General features: G+C 39.7%; 1 protein-coding gene across 1 annotated transcript in view; it reads right to left on the bottom strand.

The window, feature by feature from the left end:
- Window positions 1-8,825: 8,825 nt before the first annotated feature.
- Window positions 8,826-17,614, bottom strand: part of TDRD9 (tudor domain containing 9) — a 69,000-nt gene continuing 60,211 nt past the window's right edge. Inside the window, exons 28-35 of the mRNA XM_041476158.1 lie at window positions 17,141-17,290; window positions 16,007-16,077; window positions 15,557-15,666; window positions 15,298-15,391; window positions 14,508-14,646; window positions 13,299-13,408; window positions 10,915-10,987; window positions 8,826-9,600 (exon numbers count right to left, since the gene is read on the bottom strand). Coding sequence (XP_041332092.1) covers window positions 9,505-9,600; window positions 10,915-10,987; window positions 13,299-13,408; window positions 14,508-14,646; window positions 15,298-15,391; window positions 15,557-15,666; window positions 16,007-16,077; window positions 17,141-17,290 — 843 coding nt within the window. The 3' untranslated portion in view covers window positions 8,826-9,504. The remainder of the gene's footprint in view (window positions 9,601-10,914; window positions 10,988-13,298; window positions 13,409-14,507; window positions 14,647-15,297; window positions 15,392-15,556; window positions 15,667-16,006; window positions 16,078-17,140; window positions 17,291-17,614) is intronic.

The following is a 17,614-nucleotide window of genomic DNA, read 5'->3' as shown; positions in this document are numbered from 1 at the left end:
CTCAGAGTGAGAACTGGGTGAGACAAAGGGCTGTTAAAGTCACACAGAACTGACTGAGTGAACAGAACGGTCTTGGAGAAACCACAGCAAAGCTGCAGCTTGCTAACTAGAGGTGAGACCCTGTTCTCTAAAACCAAAATCTTCTCTCTTGTTTCTCTAAAACAAATCTTCTCCAAGATTTGTGGAATTTGTTTGATCTTGAGAAAGGAAAACACTGTTGTGTGTGACCAGTTGTAAGATCTCTCACAACTAACTGCTATCTCAAAATCAAGTCCAACACACAGTCTTCCTGCAGGCATTCTGGAAACTCTGGTGAACCATTATTTATGTTTTTCCCCAACAGCTGAGGTGAGTGCCTAGCTAGAACATCCATCAAAAATAATGAACCTCTTAAGAAACCTCCACATATTTTTGACCCATTTTTGAGGATCACCTTCTCTGATCTCAAGAAGTGTCCCTTCTAACAAGGAAGAGATCAAGCAGAGGTAGGAGGCCTGCATGGATGAAAAAGGAACTCCAGGTAAGAATTAAGCATAAAAAGTGTTCAAGGGGTGGAAGAAGGGACAGGTGTCCCAGGAGGAATTTAGAGATACTGTCAGAATATGCAGGTATGTTGTTATGAAAGTCAAGGCCCACCTGAAACTGAATTTACAGAGGGATATGAAGGTTCAACAAGAAAGGTTTCTAAGGTAAAGAAGCAGCCGAAGGATGACTAGGGAAAAGGTGGGGCCAAGGCAGGACACTTGGTGACAAAGGACATGGGAAAGCTGACAATGCCACCTTTGTCTCAGTCCTTACTGGTTGTATTTGCCTTTAGGAATCCCAGGTACTTGAGGCCATCATAAGATGCAAGGCAATGAAGACTTCCTGTCACTGGAGAAGGATCAGGTTAGGGAATATTTAAATAAACCAAACCCTGACAAGTCCCTGGAACCTGGTGGGCGGCACTCACAAGAGCTGAGGGAACTGGCTGATGGAATTTGAGGACACTTGATAACCTTGGAAAGGTCATGGCAATCAGAGGAGAGGAAGAAAGCAAATGTCACTTCTAACTTCAAGAATGGGAAGAAGGATGAGGAGATGGAAAACTAGAGGCTGGTCAGCCTCACCTGAGTCCCTGGAAGTGATGGAGCAGATAGATCTGGAAGCTCCAGACAGAATATTTCCAGACATATGAAGGTCAAACAGACAGTCAGGAATAGTCACCACTGATTTATCACACTTGATCAACCTGCCAGCCTTCTCTGACTGTGCAACTTGCTCAGTGGTGAGGAGAGAGCAGTGTTAATATCTAATCAAGATATTAGGTCTTTGGACTGGAAAGATACCCAAGCAACATTCTACTTGATATACTCAACTAAAATGCTTAATTCGTAAATTTTATTTTTTTTTTTGGCAGTTACATGTCAGTTAATATGCCTCAGAGGAAAGATTAATCTTTTTAGTGAATTCAGTTACCTAGAAGACAGACATCTAGTTGCAAAAAAATTAGTCATTAGTGGTTAATAATAATGTAGTAACAATCAGAGTTGCCTGAAAGGCATGGTGCACATCCAGCATTCAGAAGAGTTGATCATGAGCTTAAAAAGTACCTAGGTTTTTGTTTAATTTTAGGGGTTTTTCTAGTTCTTCTGGTTTGATCTGCTGGCAGAGAATACAGGTGAGAGTTCATGCTGTGCCCTAAGTTCTCAGCCATGAGTCACAGATAGCAGTGACAAGAGACACAAGGATGGGAAGCAGGTGCTGTTAAACTTTTACACTGGGCTGCACAAGTTTAACTCCTCCTTTTTTGAGGAGTGGATGGGACCAAAACTTATCTGTCTGGCTGAGTGCCCACTGAGATGGCAATGGCACGGAGGTATTTCTGTGTTAAAAGGAGGCGGTGAATCCACTGAAATTGCATTTCTGACGCAGGTGTCAAATCTCATAGAAACACTCAGTTGCTGAAACACCAGTGCAAATGCTGAGACAAATCCTAACAGGACATTAAGAGGTAGCAGAATTAGGAGATGGGCCAATTTGCAAGAGGCTGGCGACCCTCACTTTTCTTCAGGCTTCAGATTGTTAATCCTTACCATTTTCTAGTTCTGCCAGAAAACTGAGGGTTGGGCTCTGTGCAGCCCTGATGACCATTCTGAAACAGGGAAATCACATCTCAAAGCTGGCTGTGTTGGCTGGAGAGGCACTGGGAAGGCCTTGTGGCCATGTGACCAAAAAATGTTCCCATCTCAGCCTTGGAATCGTAGCTCTAGAGAAACCACCCATGACACAAAACATGCCACTGAGATGAGACAAAACATGCCACTGCAGACCAGGCAAGCCAAGAGCAGCATTGAAGTGACTCAGCAAGAAGAAATTTCCAGTCACCTCTCCTTCACCTCTGGGGTGTGAGCACCTGGTGCTCAGGAGCAGTCTGACACCGGGCTGTAGGCACTGGCAAGGGCAGGCTGAGAATGGCCTTAGGCAAAGTAAGAGAAGTGATCTGGCATCAAGAGGGAAAACACCACTGGAAGAAGGCAATGTACATGAGCACTGAAGTGCAGCATGAGCCTCAGGCCACACAGAGACTGCAGGCAAGATAACCTTGGAATGCTGTTTAAGGCTTTAGGAAATGAAACAAAACTTAAAAACCCATCCTGGCATACACGTACGAAGCAACATTGCTGTGACCCACACACCAGCTTATCAGCAGGAAGCGAGGGTGGAGGACAGAAACCTGCAGACTGATGAGGTCAAAACAGTCCACCTGCAGTACTTCTAGCCCAAGAGGAAGGTCTGGATGTGTGAAATTTGTAATAGATTTTGAACAGCTGGTCAGAAATATATTTCTTAGAGTTTTCCTAGCAGTCTGTTGGCCAAGCTGCACTAGCAAACCTACCTGCACTGAGGCAGTTTGGAGAAGACACTGCTCTCCACAGAGGAGAGTTTCCATCCACTCAGGTCTACATCGCTGAGCCCACCTGGATGATTTTTGGGATTGTCTTTTATTCAACACCACTCCCTCAAAAAATAAGAATGCTGTAGCTCTTGGCCTGTTTCCTTGGTTCTGCAGCCTGCTTAGCTCACACTTCACCCATCAACTCCAAAACCAACTGGCTGCTGTGCCCTTGGGCACAATGATCTCACCTTGCTGATGTTCTTCCTCCCTGCTCTGGGGAAATCACACCCAAGGAACAGACTGGGAGGCAGTGTTCCTTTTCTTCTATTCATAGTTGTCTTAATCACACTTTTTATTTTTCCCTGTATGGTGTTCATTATGCTGCTTCATGAGTTTCTGAGCTCATCAATTCTGCATGCTGCTCAAACTCAGTCAAAATACCAACCTAAATAACTCAATGTACTGGCTGCGCTTAAGCTACAATAACAATTATTAGAACAATATGACAGCCATCACACCAAGCTGTTAAGAACTGGGAGTAAGCAGGGAGCCAGAAAGTTGCTTTGCTGCTCTGAGATGTCCTTGCTTGTTTAGCAAGTAATTTTTAAACCATCTTGTATCTCACAAATTCTCTGAAACAGAAGGAGTGCATTGTCAAATGTGGCTTCTTTGCTATATCCAAGGGAATAAGAACCTTCCTATGAACTGCAATAAAAGCAGAATCGCTAATTTCAAGTTCTCTCCTACCTCACATCAATTTTTCCTGACACTAAATGACAGAAAATCACATGGCAGCCACCTCTGTTGTGTAGTCCTAGACGAATTTCCCTCAGCCTCTAACATTCTTTGAATATATAAGAGAAAACCAAACAAGTCAAAGGTCATTTTTCTGTAAATGCCTGCTAGTGCCAAAAGCCTCTCCAGCCCAAAGGCTCCTTTTTATTCCAATGCTATAAACCAGTAATCCACAAAAAGCTAAAATATAGAACATATCTCCTTTTAATCTCCATCACTAAAAAAGAACAAGATAACTGAAGACCATGTCCAGTACCTCCAGTACTTGGCTATTCCGGCCAAGTCTTCTACTATCACATCTCATCCATCAAACCAATGCATATGATGGGAGTGCACAGACAATCCTTCTTGTGTTTAGAGAGAGACGGTAAAGAAAAATTCATATAATAAAAATACTTTATTGCAAAGTGTAGACTGCATCTTGGAGTGGATAATGTGGCCCTAAATCATTATCTATGTTTCAAAAAAATTTGTGGTAGTTTTTTTCATTTACCTTAGACAAAAACTAGTTCAGATTATATTAAAACCAGTTATTGAAATGATCCTGACCTGGGAAAGCTGTTATCAAAAGGGAGCCAACTCAAGTTGACTGTAGGTCAATACTTGCATGCGATAAATACAGGAGCTGTGTGAAACTGCCCTAGAAGAGCTAAATGAAATGTAACTGTATTTATAGTTGTCAAATAATCACATGAGACTATATTGTTATAGCAGAGAAACAGAGGGGAAAAATTAATAACTGCCTCAGTTCAAATAAACTGAAAAAGAGTAACCTGAAAACTGGCTGCAGTAAAATTAAGACAAAAATTTGCATTTTAATGTGAAAATAAAGATAATAACATGAGGAAATGTTTTTTCACACAAGCACAGAGGAAGTATACAAGAAAGAAGTCTTCTCCCTTCTCATGCCAGTCTGGGGTAGGACGCTTTACAACATTGTTACCGTACACCCATCTCTATCTAGATGGATTATTCTGCTGTTGTTCCTGTCCTTCAGCTGAAAGCATCCATTTGAAATATGAAATGTTCCTTCCAGAAGCCCTCACATACCCTCTGGAAGCTCCCAAGATACCACAGACTGTGCTTCCCTTCCTCATCCTGCAGCACTGACATTCCTCATTCCTGACATCCTATGGAGCATCACTACAAATGTATTAGTTTCAGAAACCACTCTAATTTTAGGAATTGCCATCAGCAGCAATCCCTGTGTTTTTCCCAGTGCATTTTCTACCTCCTTCTCCTTCATAAATAAAATTCAAGCAATATCTATTCCTTAGAAAACATGTAAAATAATCAGATATAAAGTGTGTCTGTTCAATTCCTATCTTACCTGGCAGTTGGGGAGGAGGAGGGTGTTTGCACAACTGCTGTCAAGACCAAGTGAAAGTTGTTCAAGACAGAGCTAACATGTTCAACTAGAGAAGAACTCCCTGCAGCTATGTTCCGTGATCTCTTGAAATATGTGCTGTGGAAGATAGTGTATCAGGAATTTTAATAAAATCTTATCTACTTTCCTGCCTTTTAAACGTGGCCTTTCTGTCCTTATTAAAGACAGATGAGGAAAACCCCAGATACATACGTATCCTCTGTGCTGGTCCTGATTATGCACTCTAGATTTTTGCTATTAACAGACCAAAAGAGAAGAACTAGCTTTGTAAATGCTGAAATACTACCAACAGCTGTACCCTTCCTTCTTCAAGCAGATGGAGAAAGGTACCCCTGGGTGCTGTATGCTGTTTAGGAAGAAAACAAAATGAGAAAAGTGAAATACTTAAAACTCCTCCATGGTTCTCCACACGGTATGAAGAACAAATACAGGAGGGGCAAAGAAAACCATCACCCTGAGCAGCCCAGAGAGAAAACAAGTTTCATAAGCATGACATGAAAAAGTCATGAACTCATCTCACCATGAGTGAAGAAGTTTTGATTACAGTTTTTCAGAGGAAAAAGCAGCCTCTGCACTTTTTGGAGCACAGAAGGAAATGAATGCCAGCATTTCAACCACACACTTCACCTCCCTCCTTGCACTGAACCAAGGAGCAACCCCACTTCCCTCTTTCCCCAGGGTGCCTCCCTGTGAGGGAGGGAATTGCAGGGGTGAAGGAGTGAAGCCATGACCCCTCAGGACAGCTCATGGTGTGTGCAGCTCACTCCTGGCCAGATCACCTCAACCCCCTGCCCTCTCACCAGTCTGATGGCAGAACCAGCAGTGAGCATCAGTAACCCCTCACTGAGCACCAGCACCCAAGCTCAGGCACCTGGCCCCTATCCTTGGGATCAAGAAACATCCACAAACTCATCCATGTGCCAAGAAATATCTGCCAGGATTTCCCCATCACTCACAGCCATGTTAAGGGGGTGACTCCTCTCCCTTGAAGGGGGGATCCCTAGGAAGGTCCTGTCCTTATCCTGCAGCTCTCTCAGCAGAGGGAACAGCCACCTCTGTTCCCCCAAGGCATTTAAGTCATAGATCTGGGAGATTAGACAGACACTCCTGAGCTTGAGTGAAAGCTAAATATAGGAGCATCAGACAGGGATGACAAATACACCTACCCATGTAGCTCAGTGACTAAGAAAAGAGCAATTTATCTTCCTACAGATTCATCAGATCAGCTCAGAGCTTGCCTCTTCCCTCAACACTCCTTTAGAGGATTAATGTATATCTCAGACATACCATCTTTGCCTCAGGTTTCTTTATTTACCTCTTTGGAGTTTCATCTGCTTTTCTCAAGGTTCTTCTTCTACAGAAAGAAACTCCAAATCACACTATACACTGATGAATGGTTTTTATTTTTCTGTTCAGTGCTATCCCCTTTCTATGAGGTAGACAAACCCTGCTCTGTGTTACTCTGGTCCTTGAAAAACATGCCAACAACTTGGTAAGATCAGTGTAACTCCTGCACAGTCTATGCCAACACCTGTACCCTGCTTTAAAGCATGATCCATAATTTATCCTAATTCATGTGGTTGTTTTTCTAACACTTCCATGTAGACTGGCATTGAATTTAACCTCTTGAGACTGCAGTCATTGTGGCCCATCAAGTCACCATCCATCCCTTCATTACTCAAACTCCAGCTCTGGCCTTCTTTTTCCTGGTAATTCAATTCTCTCTTTGCACTGTAAAATGCATTGGTAAGGTTCCAGAATAGGTAGCTCAACAACAGCACAACATTGCTAGGCAAAGTCAAAGCAGGATCTACATGCACTCATCTGTACCTCCTAAAATTCCACCCAGCTAAAGGAGGACAGTCCTGTTTTCTCTGGAAATGGATCACTTCACACTGACATGCACTCTCACCTTGATTTTCCCACTTGCACTCCCTGCAGAGAGCACAGCTGCCACAGGCTCAGCAGGACTCAGTTCACTCCATTTAAAGCACCCTAATCCCTACACACACACTTCTGGGGAAGGAATTGTGAAATTCCCAACTGTGTTACACCCTTTTCTCTTTTGCTGACACATCCTGACAATGTGATTCTCCTGGAAGAAGAGAGCAAGTGCCCTGCAGCACTACCAAGAATCAGTTAAGGAACTACAGGTGACCTCTGAAAAAGGATTCATTAACAATATTTTCCACCTATATACCTGTCATAAGGAAACACTTTGGCAAGGATAAAAATAGACATTATTTCATTATATTTTCTGAGGTTCTGGAATTCAGTAAGATAAGGAGTTCAAGTTCCTAAATTTTAACAGTTAATAAAGGCTCTGTCTTCTCTGGAGTTCCAGTTAATTTTTCTTTCAAATATCTGATTTCCACCAGAGCCCATGGCAGTAAATTCCAAAATTAATTACATGGAATGGCAAAAAATCTCCTTTTGATTTAAAACTGCTATCAGATATCATTGCACCTGTGGAGGGAATTATGAATAATAGTCAATGCACATTGTTTCAGATTCTAGAAGCACCTGTCAGTACAGTTTGTCACTTTATCATTATTACTGGAGGAATTTAAGAGCATTAATCTGGTCATTTATAGATTTAAGTATTTCTACCTTAAGTTCAATGAAGAAATACAGTAAATTATGGTAACTGAAGTCTCATTCTGCTCAGTGTTGGTGATCTCCTGGAGATAAAGCAAATCTTGACAAGCAGTCAGAGCCTTTTTTCTTACGGAAGCAGCCCCCAAAAGCCACAAAGCTGAGAGGGATCAGGTTCACAGCCACAACGATGCTGCTACTTTACAATACTTCTTTCTCCAGTGTGACATACTATTTATTACCTTTGAGAGGAAATCCTGAAGCTACTTACCTTAAACTTGTCCAAGTGACTTTGCAATGCTGTTGAAGCCTAAATCAAATAATAAAATACAGCAGCTCCTTTTCAACTGTTAGTACTGTATATATCCATCTGCCAATAAACATCACCCAGCAAGGCTGACTTGAAGGATGCTGAGCTTCCTGCAGGGCTGTTCTGTCCTGAATCACAGCAGCCCCCACCTGGTGGCAGCACAGTCACACACAGAGACCCATACATGGGAGAAACAGAGCTTTAAATTAAAAAAAAAAAAAAAAAAAAAATTTTGCCTGTTGCTTATGTGGAATGAATTCCTTTATTTTTTTCATGCCTTTGTGTGCTGCCAAGTTTCCTTTTCCTATGGAAACTCCCATCGTTAATAGACAAAAGCAAGATTTGAAATCCTGCCTGTTCCACTTGCCCCTGAAGGTGTTTAACAGGAACACTTAATTGATGTACAACACTTGGCTGAGAAACACTCTTTTCTAAGCCACTTGAGATGCAATTTTTCTGTTAAGACTTCTCACTAACTATTCTAATTCCCAAGGATCACTAAAATGGATCTAAGAAAGTAATGCTCTAATAAACCACTGAAATTGCCTGTTAGACAGTCACCCCTCTGTTTATTTATAGCTTAAAATAACTTCTTATTCTAAGCATCCCCTTATTTTCCAAAAATCTGCTACTTTTTTATGGTGACTACTGATTCTCTAGCCTTCAGAGGATGACTGGATGTTACATAACCTTCAAATCACTGAGTGAACAGTGAAAATGAATACTCTTCCATACATTGTTTCTGTATTGATGTACTTCATGACTCCAATCACATACCTTTAATAATTAAATTTAGTTTTTATTAAGCATGACCTCACAAAGGAAGAGACAAAAACATTTTATTTAATTTCTGCATTTTATTCTGAAACCACTGACCTCATTTTTAGGGCTAAAGATCTCCCAGGTAAAAGTAAGTTGAAAGGATGAAACAAAGTGCCATGAATCAGTAATTCAAAAGCATTCTTCTGCCATACAGGAAAATAAATCATGTTATGTTTTGCTATACAAAAAAATTAACAAAAAATTGTATCCAGTATATGAAGATATAGTTTGGATCAGAGCATAATTTAGATCATCAGTTTCTTCTGAATTCTATTTCTTGGTTAAGGAAAAAAAAATGCAACAAAGGAAGTTGGGGTTAAGAACTGATAAAAAAGAAAACAGGAAAATGCAACTTGCAATTATGGACCAAAAAAAAAGTAATGCCCCTTAACTTATGAGTTTTTAGACAGAAAATGAACAACTAAGCCTAGATTTGCTTAATCTTTTGTGTACCTTGTGATAAACCTGTTTGAAGTACTATTAAAATGAAAATCGCATCCTGATTTACATCAGTTTCTTTTATGACTGAACTCGTCTTCTCTAGGCTAGCAAACCAGCTAGCAAATCAGCTTTTTCAGAAACACAGGAACATTTTCCAAACTGTATTTCAGTACACCTGTACTCACGTTAAGGAACAGCCTTGCAAAACATGCATACAAGACGTAACTGATTTTTAGACTAATAATACCTCGTCCTCTGAAAGACTTCTAGAAATACTTAATCATTCAACAAAACAAGCTTGTGGAGCTGATAAACAAGATTTCCTCTTCCATGCTGCTTTTCAGACTCGTCAATAATGCACTGAGAATCCACCTAGCCAAAAGAAGCAAGATGAAAGTCAGAAAGCATTCTTAATGTTTTTCTATATAACATAGCTAAGAAAAAGTCTTCAAGAGTTCTGAGTTTTAAATCATACAGGAATTTCAGTTCCATGCCACACACTGCAACAGAAGAGCCAGGGCTACAAAATGCTCTATCTTATGGTTCGCCATGATTTTAGAACACTATTCCACAATCAATTCCAATGCATTACAGGCAATATTTTATGATCTAAGATGTCCTGGGATTCTTCAGATGCAGTGGAGAAAATCCTGACCCAAGGCCTACACATTAGCCTGTTATAAAAGATAAACTCCAGCAGAAATGAGTATATTATCTTCATAAATCCAAGGATAACTGAATGTGAAATATGAAAATGGAAACACTTTGGCCTAAGGCAGTATATCACAACACAATCTAAAAAAATGCCTTTTAGAAATAAGTACCCTTGGTGTTGGTTCTCTGTTGTCCCTCTTTTCAAGGGTGACCCAAACCCCTCCTTTATGGGCTGCAGGGTGGGAGAGGCACAGGCAGGGTGGGTGTAGCACTTTTATTCCTGCACTAATTCCTCACCCCCTTTTTAATTAAGAAACTCTACTTGCTCTCCAGGAAATCCAGTGGCCTGCAAAGGCCCTTACAGAAAGAAAGGTAAGATTTCTAACAGAGTAGTAAGCTAGGAGAGTTTTCTCATGAAACCCTCCTGGGTCTTGAGAAAACTGCCCTCCTGCCTGACCCCACCACATTTGTTCTAAAACAAGCCATGTTTCTGTCTGCCTAGAAGGGAAAAGCCACCTCAAACCACAGCAACCCAAAACAAAACTAAAATACACTGCATTCAGGAAAATGTAGCTACAGCTGCTTAATAGAAAAAACAAAAAATTTTAACTTCCCACAAATGTGAAGTTAAACAATCTCTCTCACCTTAACCTTGGGAAGTTCTGTTTAAAAATACTAAATATTTATAGACACAAAAATAAAAAAACCCCAAGCCACCCAACAACTAAACAGACTCTAAAAAAAACAGGTATCAACAGCCGTAAGTGATTACATAAATAAAAGTTCTTATGCTTTAAATTTAACCCTACAGTGCTTTCGGTATTTTCAAATTTAATAGCCTTTCAACACTCTTAACTAACTGTACTGGAGTACTCAAACTCCTCAAAAAACCCCACAAAAAACCACAAAAACAAAACACCAAAAACAAAACAAAAAACAAACTAATGAATAAATCAAACCAACCAACCAACAAAAAAAAACCAACCCAAAAAAAACTCCCACCCCACAAAACTTGAAAATTTATACCCTTACCTGATTCCATGCATATGGCTTCTCATACCAGATAGGATCAATTATGTCTCGAGGCTTTGATTTGCAGATTAAACTGAAATTACATAAATACAGCCTTGAGAAATACACTTGTATTTGGTTCATTACAAAGACAAAGGATTTTTTTTCTATGAGATACAACCAGGTATTCACAAGGTGTCTGTGCTAAAGGGAATCTTAAATTTCCCTCTTAATCTAGTCTGATTTTTCACTTCTCTGTACTTTGCTTATCCAGTGGAATAAGTCAAAATAGAAATTTTCACAGGGACGTATCATGTATCAGAATGTATCTTCTTCTAAAGAAAGTAATGAGATTCCTTTTTTACAAAGCACTAGAATTTGCAACTGTAATTTATTCCTTACATTTTATGTATGCTTACTCACTAGAATGTATAATACAGCTATTTTTAGGGTATTTTGTTTTGCATGACAACTCAATTACTATAGATTGTCTGTCTGCTCCAGTTATTTCCTCAAGCTGTGCAAAGTACAACAGTAGTAGACATTAATTAATTCTGTCTAGATGTGTTTTTCAAAAACTGATTTTAGTCTTAAGTAGTGGTGACATGTTGTAAATACAATTAGCTTTTGAAAAATGGAAAACAGTAATGAAAGATTGCTCAGGCTAAATTTCTACCTATGTAATTGAATTAATAAATGTTTTTTCCAAAACACAAAAAGTACAATTGGAAAAAAAATACTCAAACCCAAGAAAGATTTTACACAAGGGAAAAGAAGAAATCATTACAATAATCAGACCGTTTATTACTTCAAATAAAAGCACACAAGAATAATATAAAAATTTAAATAAAAATATCTGTAGGATGCTTGGAAGACAACCAATAAATGTACAAAAATTCTAGGAGAGAAAAGGCTACCACAGAAAGGTAGAAAATCCTGCAGACAAAAAGCCCGGGGCTGATGAGAGTGACCGAGTCAGGCAGTCGGCGCTGACTGAGCTGGGAACACATCAGTGCCCAGGACCTGTGCCAAGGTCTGACCCTTCCCCTCCCAGCTGGCTGGAGATGTCTGAACAATCAGCCCAAAATAGGTGCCCAAACTGTAGCAAGTATTCACATGTCTGAACAAATAGCAATGACATTTTAGTGCCTTCAATTTAACGTTTAAGTGTTGATGTCCCAGCGTGAGCTGTTACTGCCACAGTCACCTCCAGACAGGGGCTGTGGCTTTGCCTCTTTCTGCCTATCCTTGACTTCTCCATTGCTTGTGCTCTTTTAATTTAATTTCTAGTGCCTCAAAAGGTAAGGCTGACTTGTTAATTTACTATGGAATGCAGCCAAATTTTATTTGGAGTTTCGGAAATAGGAAGTATGGGTGTTTGCTTTTAACTTAAGGCAATTTAATAGGTTTTTTTCACAGATAAGAGAGCAGGTACTTTCAAAACCAAGGAACACCTGAAAAATCAGCATGAACAGCTGCTCTGATAATCATTCTGATAACCCTGGGTAGGAGCAGGGTTCTGATATTTATCAGCACAATGAACTGCCTAACTCTGACATCAAGCAGTTACTTCAGCAAAGCTCTACTGGCAAAAAAAGGTCTTACTTCTTAGAGATGAAGCTGGTAAAAGTTGTTATGGCCTCTGGACCAGAGTTCTTTTTAAGATAGCTTAGTAGAGAGCCAGGTCAGATGAGAAAATTCTCCTGATGATATAGACAGCACTAAAATTCATGCTGAGTATACAAACAAGGGAAGACTTTTCACATTATGCTCAGCAGAGACAGACAGAATGAGCTGTTCTGGGATATATCGCTGCACTCCTTCTCCCAAACTACAAGCTGAAAAATTCTTCAGGCTGGCTGCACTGAATCACAATGGTCTTTCACAACCTCCTTCACTTCCACGAAGAAGGGAGGCTGGCAGGGCAAAAAGGCAGGTGGCTCTACTTCAGTTCCTAAATTTGCCTGGGATTTCCAATTCACTTGGCCAACACCTATTCTGCACAGGTCTGCTGAGGGAGGAAAAGCAGCATACATGATTCAAATTTAATGTAGAGGAAGAAAGATTTAGGATTCTTTCTGCACTGTTATGCCATAGAACTCCATTAGCTTTGTCCTGGGTGCAAAAAATAAGGATACATAAGAGCTGATATCCTGTAGAACAGGTTTTACAGTGTAGGTTTTATTACTCTGAAGTGATTTGGCTTCCCTGAAGAACCAGTGCTTCCACAAGAACTCTGAGGTTATTTAGTATACTGCTTTATAAATAAACAAAATAAATGAAATGCATCATTAAATGAGAGCATATATTATTTTTCCAAAGCCTAACCTGAGCTATGCTTCAAGCAATCACTCATTTTTGCTGAGACTGTGAAACAGAAGATATTATTTCTACAAAATGATTACCATAGAAGCTTCTGACGAATATCCTCCTGCAGCTGTGCCACTTGCTCTTGTCCAGAATGCAGTGCTTGCTCACAGAGCAGCTTATTCATGGCTGTCCTCAGATTGTTTATCTGTAAAACACCAGTTACAGAATATAAAGCACTTTAAACCAACACAAGGTCTGTATCATATTACACTGACATGAAGGTGGCTATGGCATCCTGAACTTCACTGAACTTAAACTGGAATAGTATTTCCATAAGTAAAAACAGCTGAAGTGTCAGAAATGGTTCTTCCTGCAGCTGTACCTCTGGTGGTCAGTGATGTTAATATTTCAGCCACCTGGTATCACAGGTTTTTTAAGGTTACTCAGATATGCCATAAAACAGACAGGCTACCACTTGCCTGGACTTTTTCCAAAGCAGAATTCCTTCTGTGGAAGTTTTAAGCATTTTCACTCTCTGTCCATAATTTTTCACATATACAGCAGCTTGGTGGTACCATTCTGACTAAGGCATCATGAATGCAGCCAGCACACCCAAATCAGTGCCTTCAGAAAATAACAGCTCACAGATGTGTGCACCAGCATATCCACTGTGTCCTTGGAAAACCTTCAGGAACCACCCCAAGCATCTGCTGTGCACACAGACCTAACCAGGGTGCGTCCTTCACTGTCTCAGGCACGTGTCAAACACAGCCACTGTCCTGCACAGGTTATGTACATGCTTCCCTCCAACAGACCTCACTCTCTCAGCTGCAGAAGGCAGTAATGAGGAGTGCAGGGGCTTTATTGTTTGGCTGATCTGCTCTGAGATGCATCTCAACACAGACGACTTATCAGAGCTGTAAAATCAAACTGAAGCTTGCAAAGTAGCAGCGCTCTGCCTGTCAGTAAAAGTCAAGAACAAAACTAGTAAGCATTGACTTCCAGTTAGTGCAAAATTGATGATTATATTTTGAAAAGTATGTAACATTCTATAGCATCTTATTTGTTCCAAGTGTAGGGACAGGGCAACTGCTTCTCCTGACAAAAATCCAAGATCATAAAAAAGGAGCACACCGAAAAACCCAAACAAACAAAACCAAAGAAAAACCCAATACACAAACCATAAAAAACCCCAAACCCCACAGTCCAAACCAGCTTTTCTATTAACACTAAGAATAACAAGCTCAGATGCACTGACTTCAACTGAATTCCTACTGTAGTGAAAATTCTTACTCAAGTTTTACCTCTGTTATGTCCTCCAGTCCAAAATGCACATCAAATGTCACCTCCATATCATTTGCTGGAAACAGTGGAGCCCCAGATGTCTGACTCCAACCCAAACCACACAGAACACCAGTAAAATACTTCCCACTTTTATCAACTCTACATGAGAAAGAAAGAGAACAGTCTCATCAAGAGATGAAGAAACAAAACTCTTAGGAAGACAGACTTAAATGAATTTGTCCAAGCCACACAAAGCAAGATATGTGTTTGAAAGAAGCTAAAACAATTGAGAGGCATTCACACTCAGTCATACTGGTTTTTAAAATATGCAGTGATGATATAAAACTGAAGCTCTGCTTATAAAAACATATACTCACAAAACTTACCAAAAAATCATACATAAGCAAAATAAAGGAAAGCAAGCTTCACTATTTTGAAATGAAAGTCTGCAAATACCAGAAATTCAAGAAAACACAACAGTGATGCCACAGCCAGAGCTCAGCTTTTCCAAAAAATTATGCAAGTTCCTCTCCCCATGTAGATTTAACATTCCCAGTTTACCATTCTATCTTCCCAGGCTTCCAGCACAACTATCAGGAGCTGTAATGCCTTATCATGAGAGGAGACTGCAGCACCAATTCATAAGTACATGAACAAGTTATTTTACCTACATACTATACTAAAACTCATTAAAAATACCAGGAAGAGAATACATAAAATGCTAAAAGCAAATAAATAATATCTGTCAAAAATCTGTGAGGATCCTAAAGAAAACAATAAAAGAACCACCACTTTAAAACGCACAAATACCTGAGTTCTATTGCAGGAGCAAACAGCATACTGAGGAGTGCAAGCAGGCCATGAATAGGAGGCATCAAAGATGTTTCACCTAAAACCACACACCCTGGCACAAAAAGAAAAAAAACTCAAATAACTCGAAGGAGCATTTAATGAAAACGACACCTCAAAAGATGTAACACAGAACTCCAGGGACACATTTACTCATGGAACTACTCATATAAAACCAGCAGTCTAGAGAAACCATCCAAATGTTTTTATTAGGCATTACCAGCTGCAGTTACTGATACATCAGTGGCGACCAAGAGCTGCTGAAAGGGATCTTCTGCACCATCATGGACAACAATGGAGTTTATGCTGTCCTTATGTATGAAAACATTTCTGGGGAAGAAATATTTTCAACAATAAAAAACTGCAAAACTCATAAAAACATGTTTTAAATTCAAAACAGAAACTCAGAACAGCTGCTTACTGTTAGCACATTTAAATGACAGTTAATAAATCTCTCTGTGAGACAATAATGCACCTTAAGACTACTCTAAGATTTTAAATAGCAATAGCATGTGTATTAATGCAATTCAAGCTTGACTCCTACAGTCTTTTCAATGAATAAAAATTCTGAAAAAATCTGTAAGAGTAACAGGTGTTTTTTGCCTAGTTTATTTATTGAAAATAAAAGATAAGAACATGACTATACTTCCCAATAAAAGTCTTCTCATACCTGAATTGGGATATTTTGGTCAGACTGTAGCATTTCAACTGGTAAGGACTGAACGGACCAAAAACTGTTACCTTCAAAAAAAGGGAGAGAGAGACTGTAGAGTTGGCCAGCACCTGGATCTCTTCAGATCTAAATGCTTTATAAATTAAAGCCAAACGCATTTCAGCATGTACTGAGCAACACTGAGCTGTTAAATGGGTAAATTTAAATGGGTGCTTCCATTTCACTCATCTAAAGCAAACTTTGCTTGTTGAGGCATCTAACTAAAATTATCTATTTTCACAGGTGCTGCAGATTCACGACTTTCCTCTTGCTTAAAAAAATAAGTTCAGACTTCAGAGATCACTGAAGAAAACCAGGTAATTTTATTTACATGATGAGGTCTTTAATCTTGAAAATATCTCACTTTATGAAGTGGGCAGTTAAACAGGATTACTCCTGTGGATAAATGGAGAATGATTACGTGCTTGAAAGCCTGAAATTTTGTCACGTCTGAAATGGAAAAAATAATCAGAATGTAGATGAGGCCTAACTTGTCATCACAATGCAGAACAGGACACACATCTTCCTCTTTTATATTCCAACTTAGTAGTGACTAGATAGCTCAAAACACATTTCTGAGTTTGGCACTGGCAGAGGAAAAGCATCATTACCATCAGTTACTGGAGTGTTCACTGATGCACCTATCCCAGCTGCTTACCTATCACCAGCTGATGATAGGTAACTAAACACTGTGTACAGTAAAAACCATGTTTAGACTTTCTGAAAAACTGATAGGGTTGTAAACTTGCTCTTTTGCTACATAATGAAGACTACCATGTAGGGAAACATCACATTCAGCTGTTCAGTTTTATCTCTGTTCTGTCTGAGGTCCAAGTGCTGCTTTACTAGAAGAGCAGGACCACTTAGTTCTCAGGCTGTAATTCAAAACTCTGTTCAAAGCTGCAGCACACCAGTCTGAAACAGTGGTGACACTGTGGCTTTCTACCAACAGAAAGCACAGTGAATGAAACGCCATATGAAATGCACCAAGCAGAGCTTTGTTATTTGTGGTACTTTCAACCCTCATCTCCATTCTAACAATGTGAGAAGCAAGGTCAAGTGATGACAGGCCAAAACCACCACTCAAGTTACCTTATGGGTTGGTGCATCAGATTTCTTTTCAGAAAAGGAGTTCAACAATTTTTCAATGAGACACTTTTCTTCCTGTCTTGCAGATACAGGCATTTGCTCTTCCTTCTTTGCTCCATCCAAAAACAATTCCTTGAGCAAATCATGGCTTTGCTACAAAATAATGGAAGTGTTAAAAGCCTTGAACAATTATTTCTTCAAAAATTTTATGAAGAAGGGCCTACACAAAGAAACACTCACATACAAACACAAAAAAACAATGTTCTGATGACCTTTCAGATGACATAAAACACCAAAATGCAAGAACTATGAAGCAGTTACAGTTTTTCAGAATTTCAAGTAAGACTGGAGCAGTTCAACTGAGGAAATAATTTCCAAGGAAACATCTTTTGCAGAAGGGGTCTCAAAGCAGCAATGCTTTCGGCTAGCAGCTCAATATGCATTATGCACACATCTAAAAATACACTGCCCTATTCA

Source organism: Pyrgilauda ruficollis, unplaced genomic scaffold, assembly GCF_017590135.1.
Source record: "Pyrgilauda ruficollis isolate IOZ18807 unplaced genomic scaffold, ASM1759013v1 scaffold38, whole genome shotgun sequence".
NCBI classification, from domain to species: domain Eukaryota; kingdom Metazoa; phylum Chordata; class Aves; order Passeriformes; family Passeridae; genus Pyrgilauda; species Pyrgilauda ruficollis.
Note: the sequence above shows the minus strand (reverse complement) of the source record. Positions and strands in the feature narration are given on the sequence as shown.